Source organism: Muscardinus avellanarius (genome assembly GCF_963383645.1).
Source record: "Muscardinus avellanarius genome assembly, chromosome: 12".
Taxonomy (NCBI): domain Eukaryota; kingdom Metazoa; phylum Chordata; class Mammalia; order Rodentia; family Gliridae; genus Muscardinus; species Muscardinus avellanarius.
Window position 1 is genome coordinate 58,245,041 of NC_137798.1, and position 16,666 is coordinate 58,261,706.

At 39.9% G+C, this 16,666-nt stretch overlaps 1 protein-coding gene across 7 annotated transcripts in view; it reads right to left on the reverse strand.

The window, feature by feature from the left end:
- Nucleotides 1-15,818, reverse strand: part of FERMT2 (FERM domain containing kindlin 2) — a gene marked incomplete at both ends in the record, with an annotated part of 77,288 nt that extends 61,470 nt beyond the window's left edge. For all 7 annotated transcript variants that reach the window (XM_080707787.1, XM_080707784.1, XM_080707783.1 and 4 more), the window contains one exon: nt 15,662-15,818. In XM_080707787.1, the coding sequence (XP_080563913.1) occupies nt 15,662-15,818 (157 nt within the window). The remainder of the gene's footprint in view (nt 1-15,661) is intronic.
- Nucleotides 15,819-16,666: the final 848 nt, after the last annotated feature.

Here is a 16,666-nt window from a genome sequence, read left to right on the forward strand (position 1 = left end):
ACTAGCCTAGCATGTAAAAAGCTCAGAGTTCAATCTCCAGGGAAAGGAAGGGAGGGAGGGAGGAATGAAAAGGATAGAATAAGGCAGGGTAAGTTAACACACCTAAAAATTAAGGACCCGCCCATGAAAATTGTAATACAAGTGAAAAGGGGCTGATCTTAGAAGGCCCTGCTTAGCTGGGCGTGGTGGCGAACGCTTGTAATCCCAGCATTCCGGAGGCTGAGACCGAAGGATTGAGGTTTGCGGACAGCCTCAGCTACTTAGTGAGGCCCTCTGCAACTCAGTGAGACCCGGTTTCAAAATAAAGAATTAAAAATAGGGCAGGAGGTGTAGCTCAGAGGTCGAATGCCCCTGGGTTCCACCCCCAGACCCGCCAAAAAAAAAAAGGCCCTGCTTAGAATCAGACAACTCTACATGTTTCTCATCTGTTTACTCCCCAAACACAAAATGTGAAGGCATATTTTTATTATGTATGTCTTGAACTGACTTAATAATAACAATTACAGACCATAAAACTCAAAAAGGTTATTTTTGGTAGCTATTTGAAGAATGCAAGTACTAATATGCAAAATTAAAGAGACTTCAAAACAACTGAAGAATACAATGATCAGTACATAAAAGCACTTCAGAAGAAAATGAATGTAAGCACTGTTTTTTGTTTCTTTTTTGAGGCAGTTGCAATGCTGTCCAGGCTGGTCTTAAATCCCTAGGCTCAAGTGATCCTCATGCCTCAGCCTCCCACAAAGATGGGACTACAGGTACATGGCCACCACACCTGGCCTAATGTAACCACTTTTGTTTTTATATTAGAAATTAAATTTATATTAATATAAAATGAATATGTACTCTATTATCTAAAAATGACTTTAATACCTGCCAAACACATGCCTATAATCTCAGTACTAGGTAGGTTCAGATAGGAAGGTGGTAGATTTGAAGTCAGCCTTGGCAACTTCACAAGGCTCTCAGCAACTTAGCAAGACCCTGTTTCAAATAAAAAACAAAAGGGTGGGGTATATCTCGGAGACAGAAAGCCCTTGGGTTCCTTCCCATCTCCAGTACCACCAAAAAAACCCACAAAAAATATGCTAAAACAATGTTCTCTCTTTCAAAGACTGGTCATTTGTAATCAGATTATTCTAGAAAAAAAGACAAGAAGTAAATTTCTAAGTCAATCTTATTCTAGAGGCACAACCCTTCCTTCCGAACTATTCCTTATTCTAGAGAAATAGAATTCTTAATAGTTCAATCTCTAGGAGTTAACTCGTTTTTATACTATGGTTTTATTATTTAAAAGAAGCATACATCTGATTTTCTACAGCTATAAAAAAAGAGGAAAAGAATGCTTTAAAAATATCTAATTTACTGACATGTATTTTTGAATTCTGCTGAATCTTGTTCTCCCAGATGGAATTATTATTAACCAATAAAATTTTAAAAAGAAACACTGACAACAAAGCATAAAAATATTTTATAATGTTACCTTCCACTCCACCTTATCCCAGCCAGCAAATTAAAGGAAAATTATACCAACACCATAAAAACTATACCAATGATATAAAATAGTAATTATGTTAACCTAATTTTATTTCTTTGAAATTGGATATATCTAAGTTATATTTTATGTTTTAGTCTCTGTTTTTCTTTTCATTCAAGTACTATAGCATCCCTCTCTCTCCTTTTACACTACATTAGTTAGGGTCCTAAACAACTCTTGCCAGGGCTACTAGAATCCTATTTTTTTACAATACTGTCTTAAGTAAATAAATAAGCTGGGTGTGGTGGTGCACACCTGTAATGTCAGTACTTGGGAGGCTGAGACAGCAGGATTGCAGGTTCGCAGCCAGCCTCAGCAACTTAGTGAGGCCATCCCCAACTTAGACCTTGCTTTAAAATAAAAAATAAAACAGGGCGTGGGGTGTAACTCATAGATAGAATGTCCCTGGGTTCAATGCCCAGTATCACAAAATAAACAAACACACATATATGTTTGGGGGGGGGTGTGTGTGCTGGAGATTAAACCCAAAAACATTCTCTGAGCTACACACTCAACCATTTTTATTTTTTGTCTTGAAACAAGGTCTTGCTAGGTTTCTGAGAGTCTTTTTATGTTGTGTAGGCTGCCCTTGAACCTGTGATCTTCCTGTCTCAGCCTCCCAAGTCCTGGGATTACAGTGTGTACTCCCATTCCCTGCTTGGCTACTTTTAAAATGAAAATTTGAACATTTTACTTCACCACTTAAAATTTTCCAAATCTCTATTGCTGAAGTGCCTATAATTCCTTAATAAATCACACAGCTCTTAACCATTGTGTTCCACAAAGCACTGGTTTAGGGGTCATCCCCAGGCACAGCGCATGCCCTGGCTAAGTTTGTGGAACAAACTGGTGGTTTTGGTCTCCTTAAATACCTTTCCTTTCCCTCTTTATCAAACAGACAAAATATCATTACCTGAGTCTTCACTGACATTCTTGTCACAGAAGCTAAGTGAACCTTAGTATTTGGAATAATATATCACACTTTATTATAATTTATTTTATGTAACTAACTTCCCAATAAAATTAAGAGTCTTTGACCTTATACATCCTATATTTCAAAGGCAGAGCACAGGGCCTAGCACAGAGAATTAAATCAATAAATATTTATAATTTACAGGCAACGTGTTATTTGAGGAGGGGGTAGTAATGGGAATGGGGATTAAACTCAAGACTTTGTACATGTAGACAAGTGCTCTACCATTGAGCTATATCTCCAGCTCTCTTTATTTCATTTTTGAGACAGAGTCTTGCTAGGTTCTCCAGGCTGGCCTTGAACTTGCAATCCTTCTGACTCAGCCTCCCAAGTAGCTAGGATTACAGGCATATGCCACTGTGTCTGGCTGTAAAGTAATCTTAATAACCAACTGAAAAAATTATAATTACTCCATGACAAGTTTTTGTTAAATATTTAAAAATTCTCTGTAGATTGTAAATATTTCTATGGAAAGAAAAAACTAGTAAAACTAGTGGTTAGTGTATTAACGGTAATTGACAACATTAAAAACATCAAAAAGTGTGACATGTCTATGTAAAAACCTTTCAAGAGTAGCTTAGCGCTTGCTTTCTCTTTACATAATAACTTATGATGCAAAACAAGCATCTTTTATGCCGTGGCAAATTATCACTCATTTCTAAGTTCAGATCAAGTTCCAAAGCAGAGTTTTTGTTTCTGGTACTGGAGTTTGAACACAATGGCATTCTACCTCTGAGCTACACCCCAGCCCTATTTTATTTTTTATTTTGAAACAAGGTCTTGCTAGGTTGACGACATTCTCACTACTTGCTGAGGTTTGTCCTTGAAGCTGTGATCCTCCTGTCTCAGCCACTAAGTACTGGGATTACAAGCATGTACCACCAAGCCTGGTTCCTCGTCATACCATCTTCCTTTTTGTCATACCACCTGTGTCATTTATGTCAGTAAATTTGCCTTCCCCAAATTCCTTTGGCTGTCTACCTAGAGTCTCTGGAAATGGCAAAGGCATCCAGGTTCCCAGGATGAGCTATTTCTTCTGTTAACTTCACTTAAGTTGGATTTAAATTTCACTTTCAGCATTTCACATCACTTTTTGTTTATTGCACTGTTATCACTGTTGGTCACTTCTCTTTTTCAATTATCCATTTCTGTAAAATATCACGAGTTTATTACTGGAAGACAAAAAAGCAACACAAGTACATACTTTGCTGTCTCTACATGAACTGTGTAACAGAACTGTAGATGCCAATCACGGACAGACTTTAAAACAAGTGCCATGACTGGTTGCTGACTGTGATGAGTATGTTATTCATACAGTGATTCGAGGACTCAGGAGCTAGCAGCAAAATTTGTACTTTATAAGATTACTCACAGTTAAGATGAGTAATTAAAACATGAGCCCTGTTGTTGGATAACTGGTGTTATTAGTTAAAATTTGTCATAACTGAAGCCCGCAAATCACTGTTTATAAAAACCTATGCTTTCAGCTGGGTGTGGTGGCGCGGCTCACTCCAGAGGTACTCAGTACTCAAGAGGCTGAGATAGGAGGATTGCAGGTTCAAACACATCCTCAGCAAGTAAGAGAGCATCTCATCAACCTAGCAAGACACTATTTCAAAACAAAAACAAAATATAGGTAGAATATCTGAGTTCAATCCCCAGTGCCAAAAATAAACTAACAATGTTTTAAACCTATTAACAAAAGCAAATCACTGTTCCTAAAAATCTTTTAAAAATCTATTAACAAAAGCATAAACTTCTTCAAAGTTTACAAAGCATTCAAACAGCCAACACATTTCTATAAAGGGACCCATTATCATTTAAGAAAATTATTATTTTACATTAAGGCTTCAATAGCTGACAGTATATCCAAATATTTTGCATTTAGAAATGGCAATGGACTGGATGTTTGTATCCTCACATATTCATGTATCGAAAACCTAGTGATGAGCTGGTGTGGTGGCACATGCTTGTAATACCAGTACTTGGGAGGCTGAGACAGGAGGATCACCTAGGTTCAAAGCCAGCCTCAGCCACTCAGTGAGGCTCTCAGCAACTTACACCCTGTTCCCAAATAAAGTATAAAGTAGGTCTGGGAGTATAGCCCGGAGGTAGAAAGCCCCTGGATCTCATCCCCAGTACTACAAAAAACAAAAACAAAAAGAAAACCTAGTGATCAGGTTATAAACATCTGATGAGATTAGTACCCTCAGAGAAGACAAAAGATATCTGGTGCCTCGTTCCATTCAAGGAAATCAGGAAACGGCCCTCAGTAGAAACCATCCAGACTGGTACCTTCCTGCCTCAGCCTCCTAAGTACTGGGATTACAGGCAAGTGCCACCACGTCCAGCATGTTGTGGTAATTGAAATGGTTAAGGGAGCATGTGCTGGGGATCTAGTATACACAAAATGATTTCTGAAAGAAAACGACTTTTACGCTCAAATCTGAAGGTATCAGAATTTGTTAGTATTTTCTGAGAGACACTTAATATGTCAAAGCCAATATAATAGTCTTACTAAATTGCTGCTTTTTTGAACTAAAGACTATCTAATGGTTTTAATTTCCATTAAGAGACAAATTCATGTAGTACTTATATGAGTTGAATACTAACTAAATTTAACCCTCACGTTTTCTCTTCAAATTTGTCAGACATTTACATTACAGACTCTAAGCTTCTTCTAGACCAGATTGAAGCAAATTAGCAGTAAACTTCATGATTTGATAGAAAGTAAAGCTAGCTACCCTCTTGAAATGAATAAATGGCGTACCATGTATTTGTGTCCACTCTGCAATGGTATGCATGGTATGAGAAAGCAGCTCAATTGCTTTGAGTTAGTATGCGTTGACGTATCCAATAATTAATGGAAATAAATAGACATTGTTTTATTTGTAATTTCAGAAAATTTGCAAAATAGATGATCTCTTTCTTTTGTTTGGAAGAATGAATTCCTAAATTCCTAATTACTATTACTACTATTAATTATGTGGAAGAAATGACGTGTCACTTTTTGTAAGTTTAGTTTCTGTTGTGGTTGCCACATTAAATTTCATAACCTGAGTTATCACAGGTCTGGAGCCCTTATTTTTCATTATAAAATAGGATCCTGCTAAGTTGCTTAGGTCCTCACTAAGTTGCTGAGGCTGGCCTTGAACCTGTAGTTTTTCTGTCTTAGCCTCTCAAATACTAAGATTACTTAGTGTGTGCCACCATGCTCAGCAGTAATCACTAAAGACTATCTTCCAGCTGGGCATGGTGGTGCACACATGTAATCCCTTTTTTGGGAGGCTCAAACAGGACTGCAAGTTCAAAACCAGCCTCTGCGACTTACAAGTCTCAGCAACTTAGTGAGACTCTATTTTCAAATAAAAAATTAAAAAGTCAATCTGGGGTATAGCTTGAACCCAGTAAAATGCTTTGGGTTCAATCCCAGCACCTCAAAAAATTATATATATTTAGTCAATTCATTACTCCTTACAATTGTTAATAATTATTAATTGAACAGTCAATATATTTAATCTAAAATAGGTAAATAAATAAAAGTTAAATGAGATTAAATAATCAGGAGATTAAAATAATTGTCTAAAGCCATATACAAGTGGCCCTGTGTTAGAATTCACCCTTTACCATTCACAAAATTCATCTTTTAAAGAAGGTATTTCTCTAACTAGAATACTATTTTTTTTTTAATTTTTTTTTGGTGGTACTGGGGATGGAACCCTTCTACCTCCAGGCTATACTCTCAGACCTATTTTATATTTTTATTTGGAAACAGGGTCTCTTAAGCCAGCGAGGGGCTTTGAACCTGCGTGATCCTCCTGTCTCCACCTCCCAAGTGCGGGGATTACAAGCATGTGCCACCACACCCGGCTAGAATACTAAATTTATGGAACTATTCTCTTTGCTAGCAGAACTTAACTAAAATTTTGTATATTGAAGCATAAAGTGCACCTCTTCTAAAACATTTTCATACTTAATTCTTTATAATATTACTAAGAGTGATACGAAGTAGCATAATAAAATTAACATACATTCCCAATGCCAGAAATGGCAGCACACGTTTATGATTCCAGTACTTGGGAGGCTGAGATAGGACTGCAGATTCAAGATCAGCCTCAGCAAGTAGTGAGACTCTCAGCAATCTAGCAAGACCCTGTTTCAAAATAAAAATAATAATAATAATAATAATAATAATAATAAAGGGATGGGGATGTAGCTCAGAGGTAGAATGTCCCTGGGTTAAATCCCCAGTATAAAACACACACACACACACACACACACACACACACACACACACACACACACACACACACCATACATTCCCAATATGACAGAGCTTGGTATAACTTTATAAAAGACACATTCTTCTAGGCATGGTGGTGCACGCTTGTAATCTCAGTACTTGGAAGTCTGAGACAGGAGGATCACATAGGTTCAAAACCAGCCTCAGCTACTTAGTGAGGCTTTCAGCAGCTTAGTGAGACCCTGTTTCCAAATAAAATATAAAAGAAGTTTGAGAATGTAGCCCGGAGGTAGAAAGCCCCTGGGTTCCATCCCTGGTACCACAAAATAAATAAATCAATCAAAAAAGACACATTCAGGTATCCTGGAACCTACAATTCTACTATCTCAGGCTCTCACTAAGACTATGGGCGTGCACCACCACACCCAGCTACAATGATATTTAAATTACCAAAAAATGTTTTAAGTTACAGCATGACATAAAAATAAGAGTTTGATAGCTGAAAAAAGATTTATTACATATTCTAAAGTAGATGTCACCTCTTCTGGACTAGGGGTTATTGTTAACCTTGAAGAGTGTATATAGGTCATCCAACAAAACACTGATGCTGGCAGGTCTTTACGTATCTAGATAAACCAGTCTGAAACCTGAACCATGAAAGGAAGTCAAATGGAAACCTCCTTATTTTTGTTTGTGTGCTTGGAACTGGGGATTAAACTCAGAGGAAATTCTACCTCCACCCTATATCTTCAGCCCTTTTCTTAATTTTTTGTTTTAAAACAGGATCTTACTAGATTGCTGATGCTTTCCCTATGTTGCTAAGGCTGTTCCCAAACCCGCAATCCTTCTATCTCAGGCTTCCAAGTACTGGGATTACAGGTGCCCACCATGCCCAGCTTCAAAACCTCATATTTTAATTATTTACTGCTTTTTATCCTTTTCTCTTTCATATAGGCTAATTCATAAAGAAAAAGACTTACTAAACTTGAGAAAAACTACCAGATTATCATTTTTAATTAACTTTTTTTTTGGTATGGTGCTGGGGATTGAACCCAGGGGCATTCTACCTCTGAGCTATACCCCCAGCTCAATTTTTAATTTCTTTTGAAACAGGGTCTAAGTTGTATATAGCCTCACTAAGTAGCTGAGGCTGGCCATGAACCTGAATCCTCCTGTCTCAACCTCCCAAGTACTGGGATTACAAGGATGCAGCCACCAGACCTAGCTTTTTAACTTTTAAAACTTTTATATACTATGTAACTCTAGAAGAGCCACTACAATTCAGTATAATATTCTTAAGAAAAGAAAAGTAGACTAGGATTTGAATACTAACTCTTTCATCCACAATAGCACTGTTAAAGCTATCTCTAAAGACAGATATTTTTACATACTGCTTTTTATATCTTCTAGATACAGTGGTGACACATGCCTGTAATCCCAGTATTTGGGAAGCTGAAACAGGAGGTTCACAGGTTTGAGGTCAGCTTTAGCAATTTAATGACTCTCAGCACAGCAACGCATCAAGACCCTGTTTTCAAAAGAAAACAGGGCTAGGATATAGCTCAAAGGTTAAATGTCCCCATTCAATTTCCAGTACCAAAAAAATGAAAAAATAAAGTATTTGTTTACACTAGGCATATGTATATCTTAAAATGTCCCATGGTATTGGCATTTTTATTTCTGCAAAATAATACATTAGCTTTTTTCTCAAACTACTTTCATTCCTTCCAAATAAGACCAAATGTTTATTTGTGCCAAGAAAGAATTTTATATCATTCCTTTGTTATAAATGAATAACAAGTGCTACTCTTATAAAACATATTAAGTACGGAATTAATTTGCTACTGAAACTTTCATGGTCATCCTCTTTTTTTTTTTTGGTGGCATTGGGGTTCCTGAAAACCCTTTTATCTCCGGGTTACACTCCCAGACCTATTTTTATTTGGAAACAGGGTCTCTTAAGTCAAGCAGCTGGCTTCGAACCTGTGTGATCCTCCTGTCTCCGCCTCCCAAGCACGGGGATTACAAGCGTGCGCCACCACGCCCAGCTCATGGTCATCCATTTTTTCAAATCACTAAAATATCATTCCCCACTTATTAGTCCACTGCATTTCAGAAATCTCATGAAAACAGCAGTTAAAAAGATCTTCATTACATCACAGAATCAGTTGTGTGTGTCAGTGAGAGAAAAAGTGGAAAGACAGTTACTGTTCTCCTTATTTAGGGAGTGGGAACAAGCTCATTCAGAGGAATGGTAATTCCCCACAAGTAAAACTGGAACTTATTAACTAGTCAAGATTACATTTTAACCCTCTATACTTTTCCCCACAGTTCAATATACTCAGACACTTTTAATGCTACTGAGAAAGTAGTCACTAATTTGTATGGTATTAAGTTTCTATAAAGAACTTTAATACATATTACCTTAATTCTCACCAAAACCTATGAGAATTCACCCCCATTTTATAGATGTCAAAACATACTCAGAAGCCAGGCATGGTGGTGCATACCTATAATTCCAATACTTAGGAGGCTGAGACGAGAGGATCACAGGTTTAAGGCTAACCTCAATAACTTAGCAAAACCATGTTTCATAATAAAGAATAAAAAAGGCTGGGGAGAGGTAGAATGCCCCTGGGTTCAACAAGCAAAAAAAAACAAAAAAACACCTCACTCAGAAAGAAGGCTAACTGGAGCCAGGTATAGTGGCGCATTCATATAATCCCAGTACTTGGGAAGCTGAGACAGGAGGATTGAGGTTAACAGACAGCCTCAGCTACTTAGTGAAGTCAGGTCCTCTGCAACTTAAACCTTGGAGGTAGAATGCCCCTGGGTTAAATCCCCAATACTACAAAAAAAAAAAAAGAAAAAAAAAAAAGGAAGGCTAATTGGCAGGGCCAGAAATTAAATTCTTTCAGCCAACTAGACAACACATTTTTTCTTACTGCTTTGTATCCATTAGCACCTAAAAGTCTGAGGAAGGCTAGCATTGTGGGAAATCTATAGCCAGTGATGTCTAAAAATTACTAATAACCATGTTTGGTGAGATATGCTTATAGTCCTAGCTTCTGGAGATACTGAGACAGAAGAATCACTTGAGCTCAAAACTTGGAGACCAATCTGGGTAACATAGCAAGAACCCACCTAAACAAGTAAATATATTACCAATAGCTTATCTAATAGTAAACTAAGAAGTAAAGTAAAATTTAAAGATGGCTTCAGAGACCCTGTTTCCAAATAAAAATAGGTCTGGGAGTATAGCCCGGAAGTAGAAGGGTTTCCAGGAACCCCAGTACCATAAAAAAAAAAATTTAAAGATAAAAATATATGAAAAAGAACCTATAAAAAATATTCTTAGGCGAAGGGAAAGAGTACTCACCTAACAGGCATGAGGACCTGGGTTCAATCCCCAGTACCACAAACAATACATACATATATAATCTTAAGTGAAATTGGCACTGAAAAAGATCCTTATTGTAGCCAGGTATGGTGGTACATGCCTGTAATCAATACCAGTACTTGGGAGGCTAAGATCTAGTGATACTCTGTTTCAAAATAAAAATAAAGTAGGGCAGGGGTATAGCTTGGAGGTAGAATGCCCCAGGATTAAATCATCAGTACTTTCCCCCACTAAAAAAGAACCTTATTTTGAAAACATAAAACAATGTCTTAAAAGACAAAGGCTCAGGAACTCTACATGGTGTCTATGAAGTCTGGAAATAGATACTATCATTTTACATGTATCTTAGTGTAATATTAACATGTCATTTATACTCTTTGATTCCAGACTTGGTAGATATTTTGTATAATAAAGGATATTAAGTAAAGAAGCCAATATTGTGAAACTAAATGTGAAATGAAATTACTAGATGGAAAAAAAAAAAGGTCATTACTGGGACAATTGGCACAATTTGACTATAGATGCACATTAGATGACAATATTGAACCAATGTTAAATTTGCTGAATTTTGATAACTATGTAAGAGAAGGACCTTAGGTAATACATATTTAAAGTAATACATATTTAAATATTTAGGGATGAAAGGTTTTCATGTCTATAACTTCCTCAAATGGCTCCAAAAGATGCATAGATTTGTATTACAGAGAAACCAAATGTCAAAATGCTAATGTGATCTAAATAATTATAGTGTTCACTGAATTATTCTTGAATTTAGAAGTTTGAAATTTAAACAAATAGAGAATTGAAAGAAAGGTATAACTAAACATTTTCTTTAAAAAAAACTCAGTTTCTTCAAAAGCTATCAAGACATTCCCAATAAGATCTTTTATAAGTAATTATATAAAACTAGTTACAGTTTTTTTTGTGTGTTCCTAAAAAATTGATTCTGGTTAGAATCATACAGTGAATGTATGTGTGAGGGGGGTTACTAGGGATGGCACTCCCTGATCTACTTTATATTTTATTTGGAAACAGGGTCTCACTAAGTTGCTGAGAGCCTCATTAAGTAGTTGAGGCTGTCTTCGAACCTGTGTGATCCTCCTGTCTTAGCCTCCCCAGTGCTGGGATTACAAGTGTGCGCTACCATGTCCAGCTGAATCATACAGTTTTTACTTAAAAAAACAACAACAAAAAAAAAAAAACAGGATATAAAACATGACACACACACAAAAAAAAGATGGCAAATACCATGTAATGAATCCAAGCCATAACTCATACTTCATTAGATGCTATAAGGGTTATAGTAAAATATGCATACTGTCCTCTATGTTTAAAGAGCTTAAACGGTCTTTAAGAAACCCTTTAAGAAACATAAAATTCAATATTCAGTTACAGCGGATAATTTACATTATTTAAAATATTCAGTAAAACCAATCAGTTTTAGCTAAGACTCAATTAACTTTAATTCACTTTGCTATTGTTTTTTCTACTTCACCCCTAAATTTTTTTTTTTTTGGGTGGTACTGGGGTTCCTGAAAACCCTTCTGCCTCCGGGCTACACTCCCAGACCTATTTTTTATTTGGAAACAGGGTCTCTTAAGCCAGCGCGGCTGGCTTCGAACCTGCGCGATCCTCCTGTCTCCGCCTCCCAAGCACGGGGATTACATGCGTGAGCCACCACGTCCAGCCACCCCTACATTATAATCTTAATATATTTCACCATGAATGCAGTGAGGCTGCGTTATGTAGACATTTAACTTCTATGAATTTAACAATAAGCCCTCAAAGAGGAAAGCAGAGGATTTCAGCAGTAAACACTACCCCTCTAAATTAGCATATGTGGTCCCCAGGGAGTACTAAGCATCAGAGAGGATCTGTCCAGTTACACACGCCTCTCTCCCTGAATGCATTCATCCTGCCAAGCTCTGCTCCTAGTGTTTAAAATATTTTTTTCTGTGGAACAAAGCCCCTGATGCAAGCCAGCTTCTTCATCTAGCGGTCAACTAAAGAAATTTATTTTTGGAGTTCCTAAAGGAAAAACTAGCTATTTTGCACTTCTGTGACATGCAAAGAACATACCCCATGCTTAACAATCACTTTAAGGGACTTTTAATAACTTTACTACAAATGATTTTTTTAGGTCACATGATAAATACACAACCTAACTTCATCCTAACATGTAACTCCAATGTAAGTGCACTTTATTTCATTGTTATAAGCCAAGAACATGAATACTTTGTAATGATTTTTTTTAAAAACTGGAGATTGAACCCAGATGCATCCTACCACTGAGTTATATCCCAGCCCTTTTTGAGACAGGATCTCACTAAGTTGCCCAAGCTGGCTTCAAACGTGGTTCTCCTGTCTCGTTTCCCAACTACTGGGATTATATACATGCACCACCTAGCTAGGGATGACTTCTTTCTAAAGGCTATATTAGGAAACATAATTCTCACATTTCATATGTCAACTGTATACATTTATTTATGGTTGATCTAACCCAACTTCAATATCACATACACTATTTTCTTTTAAAACATTAGTGCATAATGAGAAATGTTCTAGACTTAAGAGACTTCTCATATCTTTGAAATAAAGATGTAAACCTAAGAATTGTTTTAAAATTACTCGAAATGCAAAAGTTCTTTTTAAAATTCTAACTAAATACAGATATACTGATGCATATTATTGAGGTATTATTTGTGTTCTTGTTTTAATTAAAGTGCCCTAAGCTAGTCTGGTATCAACAATGTAGTTTCACAATAAAACTGACCCTCAAGGGCTAAGCTTGTACAGTTGTGCCATCACCTTTTCTTTTTTTCAGTACTGGAACCCAGTACTTTTTTTCAGCCCTGGAACCCAGTAGCATTCTCCGAGCTATACTCCCAGCCCTATTTTATTCCTTATTTTGAAATGGCCTCACTAAGTTGTGAAGGGCCTCACAAGTTGCTGAGGGTGGTGGAGAACCTGAGATCCTTCTGTCTCAGCCTCCCAAGTATCGGGATTACAAGTGTGCACCACTAAGGCCAACCTCATCACTTTTTTTGATTGCAGGCATCTTGTGAGAATCTAATAAAAGTAAAGGAGCCTGTTTCCAAAAATGTCCACATGTGCTCACAAGATTTTAGCATAATGTTGAAGGGAGGCATCATCCTGAGATTTATCAACTCCAGGAAATTTACTGCTGCCACTGAACTTTTGGTATTCACCCTCCAATGAGATTGAGGAGGGTATCAGGCAGGCAGTTTGAAGCTTGAAGATCCAAGTGAATGTTGCCTACCATACTGTACCTTTTGTCATGAACTGCACCTAATTCTGGCTGTCTATCACTGTTCTGTAATCCCAAGATTCCAGGCCTTGTGCCATCTCATCCTTACCACGATCTCCATGTATTACCTATACCCTAATCGTTGACGTTATCTTCCCTTTCATACTTGCAAGTGACACACAACTTGGGGCTTTCAGAAGGCATGCCATTCCAGTTTCAGGCAAACCTGAAAAACTACAAAATTCTTTTCTAATTTGACTAGCCTGGTTTGGGGATGTTTTCAATAATGCCCTAACTGAACTTCTTTATCTACTTGCCAACAGGTAACAAAATAGCTTACCATTCAAAGTAGCTAATCCTAAAAATCAGGAGCAAAAATGTTTAGCTCAATATTGCCAAACAGAAAAGCCAGATTTATGCTTAAAAGCAAGCATTTTTTATTTGAAACTTAAAACACAAGAGGGAGCTAGGCGTGGTGGTGCACACCTGTAATCCCAATACTTGCAGGCTAAGACAGGAGGATCAAAGATTAGAGGCCAACCTTAGCAATTTAACAAGACTGTTTAAAATTAAAAAAAAAAAAAAAAAAGGGTAGGTGGGGGAGTAGATCAGAGGTAGAATGCCCCTGGGTTCAATTCCCAGTACCAAAATAAATAAACACAAGAGGGATCAGTTCTAATTCAAAATCCAGTATTTCCTCATGTATAGCATTTCCTATCTCATTAGGCTTCTTTTCTCTGTATAAATTTTTTTAATGCATCAACATTAAAAGATTAAAATTACAGTCATTTAAAATTGACACCAATTCTGTCTGCAGATAGTTCATTCTTTATATTGCTATTTATGACTGTGACTCCATAACAGTTATAATCAATGTAATATAAATATAGTACAAATCATTATTTATTCATTATTTAAAGCCTAGCTTTCGAGAACTAGAAGTTGTCTCAGTCACCTTCAACAGTTTAAGTTTTGCAATAAAAAATCCTACTGAAATCTGTTACAAACCGTTTTCTTTGTAAACAAAAGAAATATATGCAAATAAATTTGATATATTTTCTTCCCTAAATAATCTCACACCATTGCTGGACAAAATATGTTTATATTTTGCAAACAAAGATTGATCTGTTCAGATAAAAATTAACAGTTAATTGGTTAAGCCAGAAAACCTAATGTTCAAAGGGGATCTCTTTTTCCTGGGCTAAGTCTCAGAAAGCCAAACAAAGCAAGTCCTAAGAAGGAGTAGTCAACCCTGAAAAGAGCTTCTCTTTGGTCCTTCAATAATTATACTTCCTACATGGTACAAAACAGGGCCAACTATATGAATTCTGCCTTATTTTACAAACTGTATTAGATTATTTCAGTGAGTTTATATGATAAATGTAGTATACTCCTTGGGTAAGAAATATATTTCTGATCACAACTACATTACATACCGAAGGCACTTTAATGCTCAGGAAGGCAATCCTCTGAGCATTTCTCTCATGATAAAAATCATCTATTTTTTCTATTTAGTTGATTCTTCCAGCCAAAAACGGTTTCATTCATCACAAAACGTGTAGTGTAAAACTTTCTTACATTTCATATTGCAAGATACCGCATTCTTTAAAACGAAATATAAATCAACCCGGTTCATATTTGTACTCAAGCAAATTTTGCGGCTCGAATAAACTCGAACTGGTTGAATGAAGTCTGCTTTTTAACACAAAGTTCTTTCACTAGCCTATTAATATAAAACAGAATGCTCGAAATAGCTTACTTGGAGCAGGGACTATGGATACCCAGTCTGTCAAGCACCGCCCCACCCCTTGGAAGAGTGGATGACTGGAACATTGTAATGCACTCACTCCATCGCGTGGTGGGACAACTACAGAAACTTCACACTGGTGTCGGCGGCGGCACGTTTTCCAGTAGCATTTAAATAGATTGCGCTTCATCCTCACCACCGAACATTTAAGGTACCAGCACTGAAGGCGCGCGGAAGAAAGGGATCGAGCCTCGGCCCCTGGAAGCTCGCCCGGCCGGCGACACGCACTCGCATACCTTTCGCATTACTTGCCACGTGAAGTCGGCAAATGTAAAGAATCAAGGAGTTCCCCGCTTCCCGTTGCTACGCAATTAAGTCTCTGGCGGGGAAGCGCCGACGGCCACCCGCTGAAAGCCTCGGAGGAGCGGGCCAGCTGCCGGGGGCGCTCCCGCCGCGGCCCCTCCCCCCGCGCGCCCCCGGCCGCGCCGCTCACCCAGCTTCTCCACCAGCTTCAGCATCACCCCTCCGATGTGCACCTCCCCGGTCACCCTCAGGGTGACATCGCGGTTCAGGTCCGTCACATGGACGCTCAGTTCCCACGTCCCGTCGGCGTAGCAGCCGTCCGGCATCCTTATCCCGTCCAGGGCCATGGCTCCTTCCTGCGGGCGCGGAGGAAATGGCTCTGGTCAGCGTCACCGCCCGCGGGCCGGCGAGCCCCGCTCGAGGCGGGCTGGCCCGGCGGCTGGGGTCCCGCCCGCCCCGGCCCCCGCCCGGCCCCCGCCCGGCCCGCGGCTCCACCTGCCGCGCCCCCCGCGCCTCCCCGCGTCCTCACCGCGCTCGGGCTGTGGCGGCGGCGGCGGCGGCGGCGGCGGCGGCGGCGGCGGCGGCGGCGGCGGCGGCGGCGGCGGCGGCGGCGGCGGCGGCGGCGGCGGCGGCGGCGGCGGCGGCGGCGGCGGCGGCGGCGCGTCCTCCGGCCCGGCCGCTAATGGAGTCCTCGGCGGCGGCCCCGCGCCCGCGCCCGCGCTCCTCCCTCTCTCCCCGCCCCGCCGCGCGCGCCCGGCCCGTCAGCCCCGGCCGGCCTCGGGGGCGCGCGCGGGGACGCGCAGGCCCGGCCGGGCGGGGGGCGCGCGCGGCAATCTCGGCGGCGGAGCGCTGCCCTTTTATGGAAATGAAGGACCCGGCGCGCGGATGGAATCCAACATCCGGGCTCCCGGCGGCGGCGGCGGCGGGCGGGCGCAGGGGTCTTGCGGGAGGAGCCGCCCGGGAGGCTCCCGGGCCCCGGCCTCCCGCGCCCTCCTCGGCCGCGCCCCAGAGGAGTCGGGGATGTTAAAAAGTTTTCACAAAGCAAATGCCCAAGCAGGCCAGCTGCGTGGACATCCCACGAAAGAATGCGCAACCCAGCAGGGAGGTGAGCCGCCCACAACTGCTTCGCCAGCCACGTCCGGCGCCCCGCGCTCCGGCCGGCCGGCCCCCTCGGCCGGGAGTCGCAGCCGCCGGG